The sequence below is a fragment of the Crotalus tigris genome, unplaced genomic scaffold (assembly GCF_016545835.1).
Source record: "Crotalus tigris isolate CLP2741 ecotype Arizona unplaced genomic scaffold, ASM1654583v1 scf7180000024514.4999324561:1519799, whole genome shotgun sequence".
Lineage (NCBI taxonomy): Eukaryota > Metazoa > Chordata > Lepidosauria > Squamata > Viperidae > Crotalus > Crotalus tigris.
Genome location: NW_024100687.1, coordinates 1,488,802 through 1,504,822, shown reverse-complemented (window position 1 = coordinate 1,504,822; position 16,021 = coordinate 1,488,802). Strand labels below are relative to the sequence as shown.

Sequence of the window (16,021 nt, the reverse complement as noted above, 5' to 3'; positions counted from 1 at the left end):
GGAGCCAAGAAACATGTTCTTTTTCCTCTTTGTATCCACCATGCTTGAAATCTAGAGCTAATACCTATGAATTTTCTGACCTCAGTTGTGTTAAACTTAGTTTAAGAAATTATTTTTTAGGGTTTACATAACACACTGAGCTATTAGCTTGTAAAGACATAAGCTAGGTTCTCTCAGTGTGCAAGATAAAATGTAGTTGGCTAGCTTGTAAATCAGTGTTATCATATAAACACAGATCCCTTCTACAAATTATGAGAATTTCATCTGCATTTCTACAAGGAACACAATTAAATTCCGTTGATATTTTTTTTCATTTCCAATTCAATCAAAGGAATTATATCAGATCTTTAGGGTCTCCCATATCTGAATGTTAACCTGGCAAGCCTGTTTTCTAAAATGTGAACTTGGGCATAGTTTTATTGTTGTTGTGCTGGTAATTCCAGATTCCTCAAGGATTGTACAGTGCAGTTTTTCAACAAAGGTTTGAATAAAACAAGTCTGTCAATTTACAGCTTTGGAACTGTATCCCACAAATGCCCCAAAACAATGTCAGCTCTTTTTTATCCTCTACTCTAATGAAATCAGAAATAAAAATGATGCATGTACATTGCTAAGCAAAGACATATTTATTAGCATCTTTCTTATTAATACTATTTTGTGGTGGAAACTTAGGTAAGCCGCAGGATTCTCATGAGAGGCTGGTGTATACCTTTTAAACTGCCAAGGATCATTCCAGCAACAGCTCCATAAATTTGGTTTTTATCCTCAAACAATAGTTTGCTTGCAATCATAAATTATCTTAACCTATCCTGCCTCCCAGATATTTTATGTGATTGAAAATCTTTGCAAAAAACATTTAGAGATGTAATTTCCCTCCTCTTGTCTAAAAGGTTCCATGTGGATGCATGTTCTGAATAGATGGAAAGCAGATGAGACACCTCCCCAAATGCTGAAAACAAATGTACTAGTAGTTAATGTTCCTTGCATTGACTATAAATTGAAATAGATTCAAAACTCATGATCTCATTTGAAATCTGTCTGTATTAAGAGCCTGAAAGCATTCTTTCATTCCTCTGTAAGAAGTGTTCACTGAAGACTTTGATATTTCATGAACCTGAAAATTTTGTTTCTTCCTGCAAAAAATATTGATAGAAACTAATTATTGAAAAATACTAACACTCAAATTTTAGTTTAGGTTGGAAAAGCATTTATGGTGAAATTCCCATGTTAGCAAAATCTGCTAGTACACCATGAGAAATTAATCAAAACTCAAAAAAAAAAAAAGCTATGTTTAATAGTACATAGACTAAAAAAGGAATCTGTTCTTATCTCAGTGATTTACTTCTCTGGATTTATCTTTTTCCAGCTAGTGGTTATTTCTGAAATGGCAATGAATGGAAAATTCCTTCTCTCCCCAATACTGTACAGGCATAAGAGAACCGTGAAAAGAACCTACTGATTGCAGTATGGCAAGAGCAGTTTTTGAAATTTGCCCCTTTGCAGTAAGGACACATGGAGTCGAAACATTATTATATGTTGTATAAACAGTAGAAACAGAGAACCCACATTCCCATACTTAACAATGAGTTCTTTTTTTCCAGGCAGCTTATTAAAAAAAATATTTAGCCTAACTGCGGAACAAAAACTGAACTGGTGAAGAATCTCAACTGGGCTCACACAGGCCTATCTAGAGCGTATCCTGGAGTCTCACAAAATGACTTGTTGCAAGTTTTAATTTCAGTTTCTGCAAATTAAAAAGTAAGTAAAGCAATAAATCGCCTGTTGAATTGGCTTAATATATTGTGTGAATACACCATAGGTTGAATTCAAATATCATGCTACCTAGGACTTGTTCTTAGTTTATTTGTTCAATAAAGTACCATTGACTTTGTTCATACTAACTAATGACTACAAAAGATATTTGAAAAATCAAATTAGCATAAGCCAAACTTAACAAAGCACTTGATAATTTAGCTTGATCTATAAACCCAACTGCACTGTCTTGTGCTTACATTATTTTTCATACTTAAATAATAATGTTTGATTAGTCATTTTTAATGTATCAAACCTCTTGTTAAACATTCATTTCTAAGGAGGAGGAAGAGGAGAAGTCACCACTTAGTAAAGGGGGTATTGTACAGCTGGAATGGGTGCAAAAGTGATGTTGCATTTTGTGTAATTTTAAACAGCACAATGGTTTTGGAATATTTGGCGTCTTGTTGCCAAAACAAAACTTGCTGTATTTGTATAAACACTATTCTTAAGATCTTTCTCTTTTAAAGAGGAGAAAAAATATATGTTCCATGTGCCTTTCAGAAAATCAAATAGATATTGCCAAATTGAATGAATGCTGCATCTGAGTTTCCCCAAAGAAGAAACAAGATTGAGAATGTGTTCCAACCCTGCTTCCTGGGAGTCATCTTTTATAGACAATGTACTGTATAAGTTACTTCTCATTACAGCTAGCATAGTTCTTGATTCCTTCTCACACTTTAGAGAGAAAAATGACAATCTGTGACACAGGTATACATTTTGTTTGGTCTTTTAAAGTATTATAATAAGATGACCCCTCCAACTACCTTTACTTGACTCTAATTTGTATAAAAGTTTCATTTATTATCTATAAAAATGTAGAAAAAAATGAAAGTGACTATTTTATAGAGAAAATGAACTTTACTGCATGAGCCTTTGCATGATTAGTTAGTAGATCTCATTTGATTAATAGCCCTTATTTTTGCATGGTCATACTATAACTCAGAGAAGATCCAAGTGTTTTTATCTCTCTGTTAGAATCCTCATAGCAGTTTTCTCTCTAACAAGGTCCAGGTAAAACTACACATGTCTGCAGAACATTTTCATTACATCAGCATGATGTAATCATGATGGACTTTTACCCATGTCAGACTCTTTGTCTTTCTCTAGTACTACTCTAGATGTTTCTTTTGCCAGGACTACTCTATAAACTGAAAAGCCCTTCCAGAAAGTATAGAATATACAGCATACAGAGAATGGCCACTCAGGTGAAATCTAAACCAGGACCATTGTCACCCATTAATTTCAAGTAGCTAAGACCTTATTTCAGACACATGAAAATGATATAAGATTGTTCATGCACTATTTATCATTAAGGAATCCTTGGATGAAATAAACCAAAGCACACTTAATGTTCCTGGGAGGAAACTTTGGTCTCCGATAGTTAATGATTTCACAAATTTTCCTGCTATTACTGATAATGTTAAACACATTGAAGCTTCTGCTCAACTACAGGTAGGCAAGGGATTCAAATATAAGTAAGGAAACAATGTTAATCAGCTCTCTGATCTCATTCTTACAGTTAAAGAGCCAGCTGCTTTATCAAGCATAGATGAAGAAAAGCAGGAAGATGATACCAAACTAGAGTTGACTTTGTCAATTTTAAATAAGTGGTTACAGCACACAACTGAATGATTAGATCGGAGATTGATCCTTTTCAGAAATGCAGCATGCTTTAGTGGAGCAATGAATGCCAACAGATGTCATGTAAAGAAGATAACAATTAAAGAAGGACACAAACTAATTTTACAATTACAGAATGAAACCATAGATTATAACATTGGACATACTGAAGGATATTTTTAAACAATGGACACAAAACTTAATTTTAATAGTGTCAACAGAGACATCTGCCTCTACGGAGACTGTGTCTAAAACTTGCTACAGTCAACTCGCCACAGGACAACTTGTTGCAGAACAATTCAATTATTTAAAATTATTTCAAAATTATTTAAATTGTCATCCACATTTTATTTTGTCCCTTCTTTGGCGTCCCTTCTTTAATGATTCCATTAGACTATTTTTCAACATTAATGTTACTCTTGTCCCACAGTGAGTTGTCTCGTGGTGAGTTGGCCATGATGAGTTGTCTTACAGAGAGTTGGCTGCAGCAAGCTTGATGCAGGGAGTTGGCCTTGGCAAGCTGGCTGTGGTGGGTTATCGTAGACCCTACTGGGAGTATTTCAGCTCTTTCGCTTTGTCTTCTTAACTACCAGTGAGATTGCTTAATGACTGCAAGCAAGAGTGCCAAAATTGCAAGTCATTGAGCTTATCTACCACTTCGCTGAATGACTGAGATTCTGGTCCCAACTATGGTTGTAAATTGAGGACTACCTGTAAGTGTATAGAGAAGAGAAAGGGGAAGCAAACAATAGGCACTAAAGATTGCCAGACCTAGTAAAATGAAATAAATCATAAGATTTGTCTTAGACCATATTTATGTAAGCTAAACGGGAAGTGTGTAGTGGGGTGCCCCAAGGCTCTGTTCTGGGCCCAGTGCTCTTCAACATCTTCATCAACGATCTGGACGAGGGGATAGATGGGGAACTCATCAAATTTGCAGATGACACCAAGCTGGCAGGAATAGCCAACACTCCAGAAGACAGGCTTAGGATACAGGAGGATCTGGACAGACTTGAACACTGGGCGCTAACAAAATGAAATTCAATGGTGAAAAAAGTTAGGTTCTACATTTAGGCAAGAAAAACGAAATGCACAGGTATAGTATAGGGGGTACCTTGCTCAATAGTAGTAACTGTGAGAGGGACCTCGGAGTCCTAGTGGACAATCACTTAAATATGAGCAAGCAGGGTGTTGCAGCTGCCAAAAAAGCCAACACAGTGTTGGGCTGCATTAACAGAGGGATGGAATCAAGATCACGTGAAGTGTTAATACCACTTTACAATGCCTTGGTACGGCCACACTTGGAATACTGCATCCAGTTTTGGTCACCATGATGTAAAAAAGATGCTGAGACTCTAGAAAGAGTACAGAGAAGAGCAACAAAGATGATTAGGAGACTGGAGGCTAAAACATATAAGGAACGGTTGCTGGAATTGGGTATGTCTAGTTTAATAAAGAGAAGGACGAGGGGGGACATGATAGCAGTGTTCCAATATCTCAGGGGCTGCCACAAAGAAGAGGGAGTCAAGTTATTCTCCAAAGCACCTGAAGGCAGGCCAAGAAGCAACGAGTGGAAACTAACCAAAGAGAGAAGCAACCTAGAACTAAGGAGAAATTTTCTGACAGTTAGAACAATTAACCAGTGGAACAACCTGCCTCCAGAAGAGGTGAATGCTCCAACACTGGAAGTTTTTAAAGAAGAGACTGGACAGCCATTTGTCTAAAATGGTATAGGGTTTCCTTCCTCAGCAGGGGGTCAGACTAGATGACTTACAAGGTCCCTTCCAACTTTATTATTATTATTGTGATTGTTGTTGCTATTTAAAAAAACTTAACTATGGTGTGTATAAACCAAAATTAGCTCAGTTTGTACAACATATTATCATAAACCAAGAGTTTTAAACCATAAACGCTAGATTTCACATAATGCACTAAGCCAAATGTAGGCTTAGCTTGACTGTGAACCAGATCTTAATTCAGTATTGCCCGAGGAAAGGACTTTGCTGTTCTTAGAGGCCTAAGAAATCAAACAAGTTCAGGAAGCATGTGGGATCCAAAGCTATGCATTTCTCATTGTGTACAGCACAGTGAATGCTGATCCTCTTATTATACATTCCAAGTCAATACAATTATTCTACATTTGGAAGAAAAATTAATGAGTTTGTAATCATTAAAAAATGCCTAATGAAAACTTAAGTTATTAATAAATAATAGCCATTTATTTCTCCAACATTTATCATATTACTAATTAATAATCAGCATCTCCTCTCTATCCCGGTTCTCATTTACCAAAGTAGTAATATTCTTCAGGAACTTCACAAATTCCATTCTGACATCTTCAGGGTCTTCTTCAAGGCTGGAGTGTATCAATGTCAATCTGTTCAATGGTGAAGCTTCGAAGTTGAAGAGAGAAAACAGTGAATCAGGTCTATAATTTGACAAAGATAACACAAAAATAGGGAAATAAAGGTTATGGGTCTTACGCAAAGTGAGATTCTCTACATCTCCTGCAGTGCCTGGCTTATGATGTGCTATGAGCAAGCACTGATTCTCAAGCAACTGCTGCTGTTGGACAAAACAGGAGTACCACATTTCAATTTCCTTCACGTGGCTTGGCAAGTCTGGATTAAATATAATGACGACACCATGGGAATCTTTCATCAGAGCAGGCCAGCAAGTCTCAAATCTAGAAGTGCAAAAGAAAAAGAATGTTGCTGGAAACAGAATATTGTTTGCTGGAAATTATGCAAACAGCTGCAAATAATGACTGGTTTCACACTGCTTCAAGCCAGTTTTTAAGGTGTTTATATGCCGCCCATCTCATTATCGAAGTATAAAGATTACTATAAAATGTCAAGCACTGTTTGCTAATAACAGCAGTTGTCTTCATATACCACAGCATTTCTCAACTTCAGCAACTATGAGTGAACTTCAACTTCCAGAATTGTTGCCAGGGGAATTCTGCGAATTGAAGTTTACATATCTTAAAGTTGATGAGGTTGAGATATATAAAACCAACAAACCAAATTATAATTTAATTAAACTTTAGTGATATATGTGTTCATATCTCAGTCTTCCTACAGGCCAACATAATTCATAGGGTGGTTGTGGCTTGAATAATGGGAGACAAATTCTCATTGTGACATTTTAAATTCTCCAAAAATAAGCAGTGAGGGATATAATTGCAATAATAAATAATTTAAAAAAATTATGTGCCTTGAGCATATCTCCTTTCAGAACATAATCTACAAGCTTGTTCATCATGCTAATACCCTCCAGTTTTAGAAACTACTTGTCTGCAACAAGGTGCCTCTTTATTTGTGGAGGTTTTCTGTGATTTAAAAAAACTGGTTTATTAATCTATGTATCATACCGATACAGTCTCTGTTTCAAATCATAATTTCTAACTCTATTTTGCTAGTTTAATGCAAATCTTCCATCAATTCAGCTGGTTCCTTAGTTTAATGATCTGGCACAGGTTATGAATGGACCTATACCAAGAGAGCTGGCAAGGCGTATAAGAAACTTGCTCACTTTTGATCACCTCCACAATCCCACAGTTCAAACCGACATCCTGGTCCTTTGCTGTTTCCATTGAAATGTGGCTTCTCATATTCTAAAATCCTAAAATTTAAAAACAGGAACCACATTTGAGTAAATAAAGCAGGCATGCTAGAGAAAAAGGAACCCTGATTTGTATACTGCCAGAATATTTTTCAGATGAACTGTACTGTATTGTATTACTTGCCATGGTTAATTTCTCTTCCTTCCAATTGAAGCCTAGCTAGAACTCTCTCAGGCATTCAATCTTCTCTGCCCATTGGCTAACATCAGCCACTATTAACTCTTGTTTCAACAGAAAGAGGGATTCATAGTCTTGGATTTATGCATTAGCCTGTCAGTTAAGAGCTGCATGCAGACAAATGTACTAGTATGGAATTTGCATGAAAGGGGCAATGGAAGACTAGACTATTCCCTGCATCCTGAGATTAACAAATCAAACAGGGTGCCAGAGAATGCAAACTCCTTATGTTCTCAGCAGAAAAATGCAACAATCTCATGTGAGCCACACATTTGGCAAACCTTTCTTTAGGATAGTAACTTTGGGAAGATTTATGTACAAGCAAGATAATCACATTCATTTCTGCAGTGACCCACATGTATTAGACTGGATATGTATTAAATGTCAAAATTTCATTATTGAAGTTACTTAGAACAGGTAGTCATCAACTTACAACTATTCATTTAGGCCCTGTTCAAAGGTATAGTGACACTGAAAAAGAAGTTACTTAATAACTGCCTTGTTTAGCAATGGAAATTCTGGTCCTAATTGTGTTATAAGTCAAGGACTGCCTATAAATCAGTATGATCTAAGATGTTTTCAGACAGGGAGAAATGAATAACAATGAGTTTAATGAATGGATCCAGACATTTTAAAGCTTGTGTAGTGAGAAGCACAGCAAATTAGCCCATTCTTCCTCACCTTACTCCTTGGGTGGGGATGTAACTGCCAATACCTTCAATGGTCTCTGACAAGAAGTTTGCCAAGACAGATTTTCCAGCCTATCACAAACAAATACAGAAACACAATTACAGAAGCATTAGCAGGAGTAAAATTAGAACAAAGTATTGTGATGCACCTGACAATACCTTTTCATACCTTTTCACGGAACAGAGATATTTTTAATACTGGTTGCAGCTTAAAGAAGGTCCCACTTGGAATTCCTCCCCAATGCGGTCGATATATTTTTAAATAGTTTAGAAATGTGATGCATGAATGATTAGTTTCAAGGGATATTCTGACATTGTTTTTCCCATCCAAGGTGAGAAAGGATTTTTTTTGGATTCCAACTCCCATCTGATTCAACCCAAAATTGGCGATGATTAGAGATCTTGAGAATAAACTTTCTTTAGTAGGTAGTTCTCGATGTACGACTACAATTGAGCCCATAATTTCTGTTGCTAAGTGAGACATTGTTAAATTTTGCCCCATTTTTACTTTTCTTGCCACAGTTGTTAAATGAATCACTGCAGTTGTTAAGTTAATAATATGACTGTTAAGTAAATATGTAAATAAGTAAATATCCTTCTGATTTTGCTTGTCAGAAGGATGCAAAAGGTGATCAGATGACCCCAGGACACTGCAACCGTCATAAATATGAGCCAGTTGCCAAGCATCTGAATTCTGAGCTCATGACCATGGGGACATTGCAAAGATCAGAAGTGTGAAAAACAGCATTTTTAGTGCCATTCATTTACGGTCAGTAAATGAATGGTTGTAAATTGAGGACCACCTGTAATAAGTAGAAACCTGCTGGATCAGATTATCGACGAAAGCAGAGAAGAGAGACTCAGCAGAATATTAAGGAAAAAATCCCTTGCTCACAAAGTTATACTGTTTCTTAACATGAAGGTTGTACAGTACTGTTAATGGCCACTGTCGATTGGAATAGAAAATGCATTGGTCGATTATATCAAACTCGCATCCGGTTTTTCAGCATCCTGTTTCTCACCCTTAGGCAACCCGACGCCTTTGGGAGTCCCCCGAGGCAAGTGAAGGCAATAGAACTCCATCCTTCCCCACCTGGCGATCTTCGAATGAGTTAGGTTAGTAACTCCGGTTTGTCTCGCAGCCTTTCCCGTCCAATTTTAGAAAAGGACGAGGAGTCAAGAGACAAGACCGTGAGACATTTCCTTTCTTTGAGAAGGTCTGGGAAGCACACTCACCTCACTAGGACCTACGAAAAGGACTTTTACTTTTAGCATCCCTTTCGGATTAGGCCATAGAGCCTCGGCCTTGCATAGCAAACCGACCCGACGCTCGAAAGGACCGGAGATCCAGACAGCTCCGCCCAATCCAGCCACGCGCGTGTTGCTAAGCGCGGTTGCTATGGGCGGGAGAAGGAGAGGTTGCACTGACAGTCTCTTTTTGCAAGTCTCGGGGCGGGGAGGGCGGGAGAGAGTTTCTTTATCTTCGTCTGTAATTAAATTATTTGCTTCTGTGGCAGATCGTAATGACTTTTGGTTTAATGGTAACAGAGTATATTCTGACCACGCTTCCCCAAATCACAGAATCACACTGCACTATTTGCTAGGAATACACTCCTAAGACAACATTTTCTTTATTTCCTTTTCCTTTTCTCGTGACTTTATCCCTGCTTTTGCTGAAACAGGCTGTGATTCATGAAAGCCTATGGAATAAGTTGCCAGAAGGGTTTGTAAATTGAATTCTGTGCGATATTGTATCCGAGGAAATATATTTTGTTCCTGTTCCCAAATCCAACCATTTTTCAAAGCAATGCTCAAGTTTCCTGTTTTGTTTTTTGTTTTTTTTTTTAAATCCGACAAGTTAATAAAGAAGAAAATCCTCACTGAACACTTCTGGATGAACTAAGCAGTGATGAGAATCCAAAGGGAGTCCTCTGATGGGTTAAAGTTTGGTGAACAACTGAAAACAATAAGAATAAATGCACAATTTTCACAGTGGAGGGAGATAAGAAACAAAGTCTGCTTTGATTATCTGCTTTGGACTCAGTGTTATTCAACTTATTCAGCTGAATAAGTATCTGGCTCCTAGAATGGTGGAAAGGACACAAATTATGCAAGAAGGTGACGATAGATACATAAGGACTATGATCCAAAATTGTTTCTCTAATCTTGGTGATTGGATCACTATTTAGTGTTAGCTAGGAATTCAGGTTTTTCTTATAAATGATAAGGACTTAACTGGTGTGGTTAACCAAGAAAAAGATTCCGAGTTGTGGTACCTAATTAGTTTAGCAAAATCACCTACATGATATTTTAATGTCTCACAATAAACTGCTTGGCCATTTCTAGAATACAATGCACAATTCTGAATGTCACATCTCAAGAGGGATATTGTGGAGCTGGAGAAGGTGCAGAAAAAGCAGCCCAAAATATAGGAAGGCTTGAAAACCTTAAGAGACAATGGTTGGAGTTGTTTAGCTTAGAGGAAGTATTTTACAAGATTGATTTGTCTTATATTTACCCACAATAAGGAAAGAAAGCCAGTCCTTCCTAAGAGTTGGTTGGTTTATACACCAGAACAAGTCTCTCTCTTAAATGTTGCTCCTTGTCTTTAATTGATAATTCTTGTTCAGTTGAGGGAGGGGGTTGATCACAAACATTTTCCTTGGGCCCAGAATTCTCTCCTAATACCTTTGTTGGTAAATTAACAATAGACATAGAGATAAACTAAGCAATTTATTTATTTACAAAAATAGAGCTAAAATTTAAAAATATAAAGCTGCTTAGAGAGGGCTGTAAAGCACTGTGAAGTCGGGTATAAGTCTAAGACAGTGGTTCTCAACCTATGGGTCGCGACCCCATTTGGGGTCGATCAACCTCTTTTTGGGGGTCGCCAAAGGTGGCGATCCGCCATTTTGTCCCCTCCCGGGGCGCGCCGCGCCTCCAGGGGGGCGGTGCCGCGCACGCGCGCTGCGCATGGGGGGGGCGGCACGCCTCCGGGGGGCGGCGCCGCGCATGGGGGCGGCGCCGCACCTCCGGGGGTTGGCGCCGCGCATGCGTGCTGTGCGTGGAGCGGCGCTGCGCATGCGTGCTGCGCGTGGAGCGGTGCTGCGCATGCGCGCCGCGCGCGGGCCCCGCCCCCATGCGCGCTGCGCCGCGCATGCGCATAACGTTTGTGTGACGGGGGTCGCCGTCACACAAACGTTGAGAACCGCTGGTCTAAGAGCTATTGCTATTGGATAGAATTATTGAAAGTTAGGTAGAATGTTATATAGGGATATGTAGCTGCTGGGGTCTGAAGTGAGAAAGATGCTTCAAGTCCACACTCAGCAGCTCCATAAAGAAATGGAGTCATGCAATCCCATAAAAATTCATATGTGAGTCAAAAAAGCATCAAAAAGGGATTAAGGAAATGACAACAGGGCTATGTAAGTATAATTATGAGAGTCTGATTGCATCTTTCTCAGTTCTGAAAGTTGGTCCACTCCTCTGTAAGATAACTTAAGTAGAGGATGAACACAACTGTCATTGCTATTGCTAAGAAATATTTAATCCACTCAACAGTAATTGCATTTCTGTGGACAATTTACACAATGATTTAAATCATAAAACAGTAAAATGATAAAACAGTAAATCATTAGAAATATATCTACCATATATGATTATCATCTTAACCTTTAACCACAAGTCTTGTCAGGGCAGAAAATAAAAAATGAGATGGTAGAGTTGTTTACTGCTCAGAAATTGAGAACAATCTTTGGACAAATGTAGTAATAGGCAGCACTCTTTTGGATATATCTATAGGTATCTATAGATATATAATATTAGTATACACACTTATATCAGTTATAGTTTACCAAACTGGGAGAAGTGTGCAGCAAGGCAATCAGAGAGCAGACAAAATTGGCTTTGCTTTCAGATTCATATTTATATATTCTGTATGTTGTTATGTCATGTTACTCTTTTTGGATTTATTGTTTGCTTTTTGTTGTTGCACACCACCCTAGAGTTACAATGAACTGAATACATAAATAAATGTCACTTAGGAAGACTACTCTTTGTTTGCACTCTCAAACAAATTCTATTTTTTAAAAACAAAATCTATGTTTTATTTTACTTGTGTTTATAGAACTGGCTCAAAGAGCATGCTGTTTCTTCTCAAGTGAATATTTCACTGAATTGATTCTTTCTTGGAAACACAATACTGTATTCTTGGTCTGCAGTGTGAATACTGCAGATTCTGACTTTTCCAAAATGTTGTCCAGATTTCTCTTTACCACACAAGGGTTGGTGGTAAAGAAATGGCAGAAAAAATAAAACAGTGATTGCATCAGAAGTAGTAAAAGTTTTCAACTGAAAACCTAGAAAGAGGGGTACCCAAAAGGACACTCAGAGCCGTTTCCCTTTCTTTATAAAGCAATTGCTAATATAAAAACTGATAGAGCAACAGTAGCCCCTAGTGGCTGAGTGTATTCAAATTAATTTCCCTTCTCTCTGTTGCCCTTAATACGACTGACAGGTTTTCATTGTGTGTAGCAGTCCCCTCTCCCACTTTTCTCCAGTCCTCTCCTGTGTTCTGTTTTTTGTTAGGATAGAAATATGAAACAGTGTCCCACCCATCTCTCTCTCTCCCCCCCCCCAGCATTATCTGGGTCAGGGAGCAGAATGCTGGATTTCTTGCTGATTTAGCCTGTGAGTGGGTGGGCTATACACTTCCTGACTTGCTGGCACCCTGATTTCCAGTACACTTTCTCTCTTTTTGTTTTAAAGGAGAAAGTCATCTAGTTGGTGACAAGGCAGTGACTTCATTGCAAGGCGATGACTTCATTGCATTCGATAACCTGACCCTTGTCTGTGCAACTCAATACTTCCTTAGGAATAATACTTCTTCAAGTTTAGCTCCGCTCCGGGGTGGTTTGTGCAGTTATTTACTTCTGGAGCAGCTCATTCATCAGGTAGTTTATTCATAGTTCATTCCCTTGAAATCCTCTGGCATGAGCAAATAGTGCGGAAGGGATTCTCCAACACTTCTTGGTAAAGTGGTCTCATTCTTACCATGACCCCGGTGGAGTCTTTGAAGGTGGAGGGCAAAAAAGTCAAGATGGCAGCGGTGATTGCCCAATTGAAGCCCTGCCCCTTTCTTATGTGCACTATGATGTACGTAAAAATGGGCAAAGCTTCAGTTATGTGGTTGTGATTACCATTTTGACAAACACCGTTCTTCAGGTGCTGAGACTGTGTAACTTAAACAGCCCAAATAGCCCAATATGAATTTGATAGGTCATCATGTTTTTTCCCCTCCTTTTTCAACATTTTAACGCATATATTGTGACACCAATTCTTCTTTATTCATAATTTTCACTGTATTTTAATAAGTTTTATTCTATTATTGATTCATTGAAATAATTCATTTGAAATAATCACATACAAAACCAAAAAAATTATATTAAATAAATAAGAAGGAGAAAAAAATTACATGAGGAACCTAGGGTTTCAAGCATGGCAATTCTTTTAAAAAAAATATCAAAGTTCCTAAAACTAGGAAGTGAGGATTACATCTTCATAGTGGATACAAAACCAGTTGCGGTAACATCACTCTCATAATAAAGATATTGTGTTTTGTTGTAGGCAATTCCATAACTGACAGTCTGAAAGGCCTTATAGATGTGGTTTTGCCATCAGCACGAGGACCTGGGCATATGATAGAACAATGGCAATGTTGATGGATATTACCTGTGCCCTATGGTTTTTGTGTGGCATTTTTAAAAAAATTACAGCTTTGTTTTGGATCATTTTTGGCTTTTTAAATAGTTTTTAATTGCTGTGAGCCAACCAGAGTTATACATTTAAAATGTGTAGCTATAGAAATTGAAACAATATGTTATAAATAAATACAATTCATTTACCAAGATTACTCACTTTTCTGGATATGGGCAATACAAACAAATGAACCAAACGGGCAGACAATTCACACAAGGTACTAAGAAACCCCCCCCTCCAAATCATTGTATGTTGATAAAATGCAGCAATTAGATTTCACACTGATCTAGTTGAGTGAGATGGGTAAGGTCAGCCATTGACTGTCTTAAGGTGATGAATAATAGGACAGAAAACTGGATAGACGAAGGTGGAGCTGAATATCCCTAGTATCCCTGTAATGCTTTCTGGAAGTGACCGTGTGAGACAGGAGGAAGAACTGGAGCCTAGATGGTCTGATTAATGAAATCTGAGTCCAAGGGATGGAGGTGAATAAAGCATCTCAGAAACGACCCTCCTTAATTTTTATAAGAGTAAAAGTAAGGAAAGGGAAAGATATGTTCAGATTTACAAAATTCTGTTACTGTAACCTTACCATATGGCATAAAGGTAGTTGTCAGGCCCAAGCCCAAAGACAACACAGTAAATTCCAATCAAGGGCAATTCTTTACTTGCTTATACCTGCTAGAGACAGAATCTTACTAGAGTAAAGCTATAACCTTCTAACCTATAGATATATAGGTAGTCCTCGATTTACAGCCAGTCACCTAGCGACCATTCAAAGTTATGATGGAATCCCTACCCCCAAACTACTTATGACCTGATTTCAAAGTTACAACGCTGCACCACCCCACAGTCTACATGATTGCATTTTGGGTGCTTGGCAACCAGCTCACCCTTACAACATTATCTGCCATCATGTGACCATGATTTTTGACATTTTGGCCAGTTTAATGCATTTATTTTGGGGTTTTTTTGCAAAGAAACAAACAAACACCATCCATTGGGGTTTTTCTCTGGAATTTACTGCCTCTTCCCTGAGAAACAGTGGTGCTTAGATTTCTCTCCGCCCCCCTGCACATGTTCCTTCTCCAGATGCACATGGCATGACATTAATAATTATTACTCAGGGTTTGTGCTTCTGATCTGGACAACCTCAAAGGGATGACAATTCCCTAGAACCCAAGTCTCTTCCAGGTCTCCCTTATCTCTATTTATTGACATATTACATAAACCTTTCCCCCAATTTAGATCTCACAAGGGTCCCTAAAATGTGGGAGTAGATTGATAGCAGTTGGAACTACTGCCCTTCTCCTTCTGGATATTGTCTGCTTCTGTATCACATTGGACACTTAGCTGAGTTCACTTGTACAAATTCATAATGCAAGTCGATGGTTGGGAAGATTTCTTTCTTTTGGCTCACATCTCCTGTGCCTAAAATACTGGCAAGTGGACAAGATGATAAAATTCTGCTTAGGCTTGTAAAAGCCTGATCTATTAAGCTGCAGGTCCCCGTTTGCTGCCTGAGTTACATTTTTTTCTATCTTCGCCTGTGGTCTAAGAGAGCCCTGGCTGACATCTGGGCTTAGAGACCAATAATATATATATTTTTTAAAAAAGTTGACAGTGATTGGACTGATACTTTGCTTGCATCCCAGGAACACCTAACTTTTTCTTTGTTCACTGCTCCGTCTGGCAAATTACATTTGCAAACAGTTGTACATATTGCTTGTGCTTTTGGAACAAAAAATAAAATCTGAGTACTGGAAGTAAAATATTATGTCTACTTGTGACTAACCCACGGTCTCTTCAATCTCTAACTGGCTGCACTCATACGTGGTGCTAAAACAATAATGTGGTCTGCCTGATTTGGCTTAGCCCATGAGGTAAATCCTAACCATTATTGAGATGGTTATCATCAAACCTTGGTTATCCCACAAATTTGAAATCAGATGCTTACATTAATCATAGTAAAAGATATCTAATGCAGCATATCAATAATTTAGCAATTATGTTTCTCCTAATTATTTAACAATAATTACAGTAAAGGTCAAGCTGCTTAAACTCTTGATCTGTAACCACTCAAACATTTATAGCCAAGTAGGCCATAGTTTTTTTAATAGGACTGGATGAATAAACCAATGGCTGGGCTTATACAGTATGTTAAATTTAACCTATATACACTGGCTTCACACAGCATATTTAATGAGTGCAGATGAGATAGCAGCTGAATTCCTTCAACATGTTCATAAGTAATAATCTTGGTTATTTTTGGTTGGGGGTTTAGTGTGTAAGTACAGTCTTCCTACCTGTGTGTCTGTGTGATCCCAGTCACTTCCAA

At 38.0% G+C, this 16,021-nt stretch overlaps 1 protein-coding gene across 3 annotated transcripts; it reads right to left on the bottom strand.

The window, feature by feature from the left end:
• Window positions 1-687: 687 nt before the first annotated feature.
• On the bottom strand, window positions 688-9,317 carry IFT22 (intraflagellar transport 22). Of its 3 annotated transcripts, none has more exons than XM_039333991.1 (6): window positions 9,163-9,317; window positions 7,919-7,998; window positions 6,970-7,059; window positions 5,919-6,121; window positions 5,725-5,828; window positions 688-1,133 (listed from the first exon to the last, which is right to left on the bottom strand). In XM_039333991.1, the coding sequence occupies exons 1-6, from the start codon at window positions 9,199-9,201 to the stop codon at window positions 1,107-1,109; spliced, it is 543 nt and encodes a 180-aa protein (XP_039189925.1). In that variant the 5' UTR covers window positions 9,202-9,317; the 3' UTR covers window positions 688-1,106. The 3 variants fall into 3 exon arrangements, with proteins under 3 accessions (XP_039189925.1, XP_039189924.1, XP_039189923.1); XM_039333990.1 differs by lacking the exon at window positions 688-1,133 and adding an exon at window positions 4,733-4,790; XM_039333989.1 differs by lacking the exon at window positions 688-1,133 and having other exon boundaries at window positions 5,483-5,828.
• Between the last annotated feature and the right edge of the window lie 6,704 nt (window positions 9,318-16,021).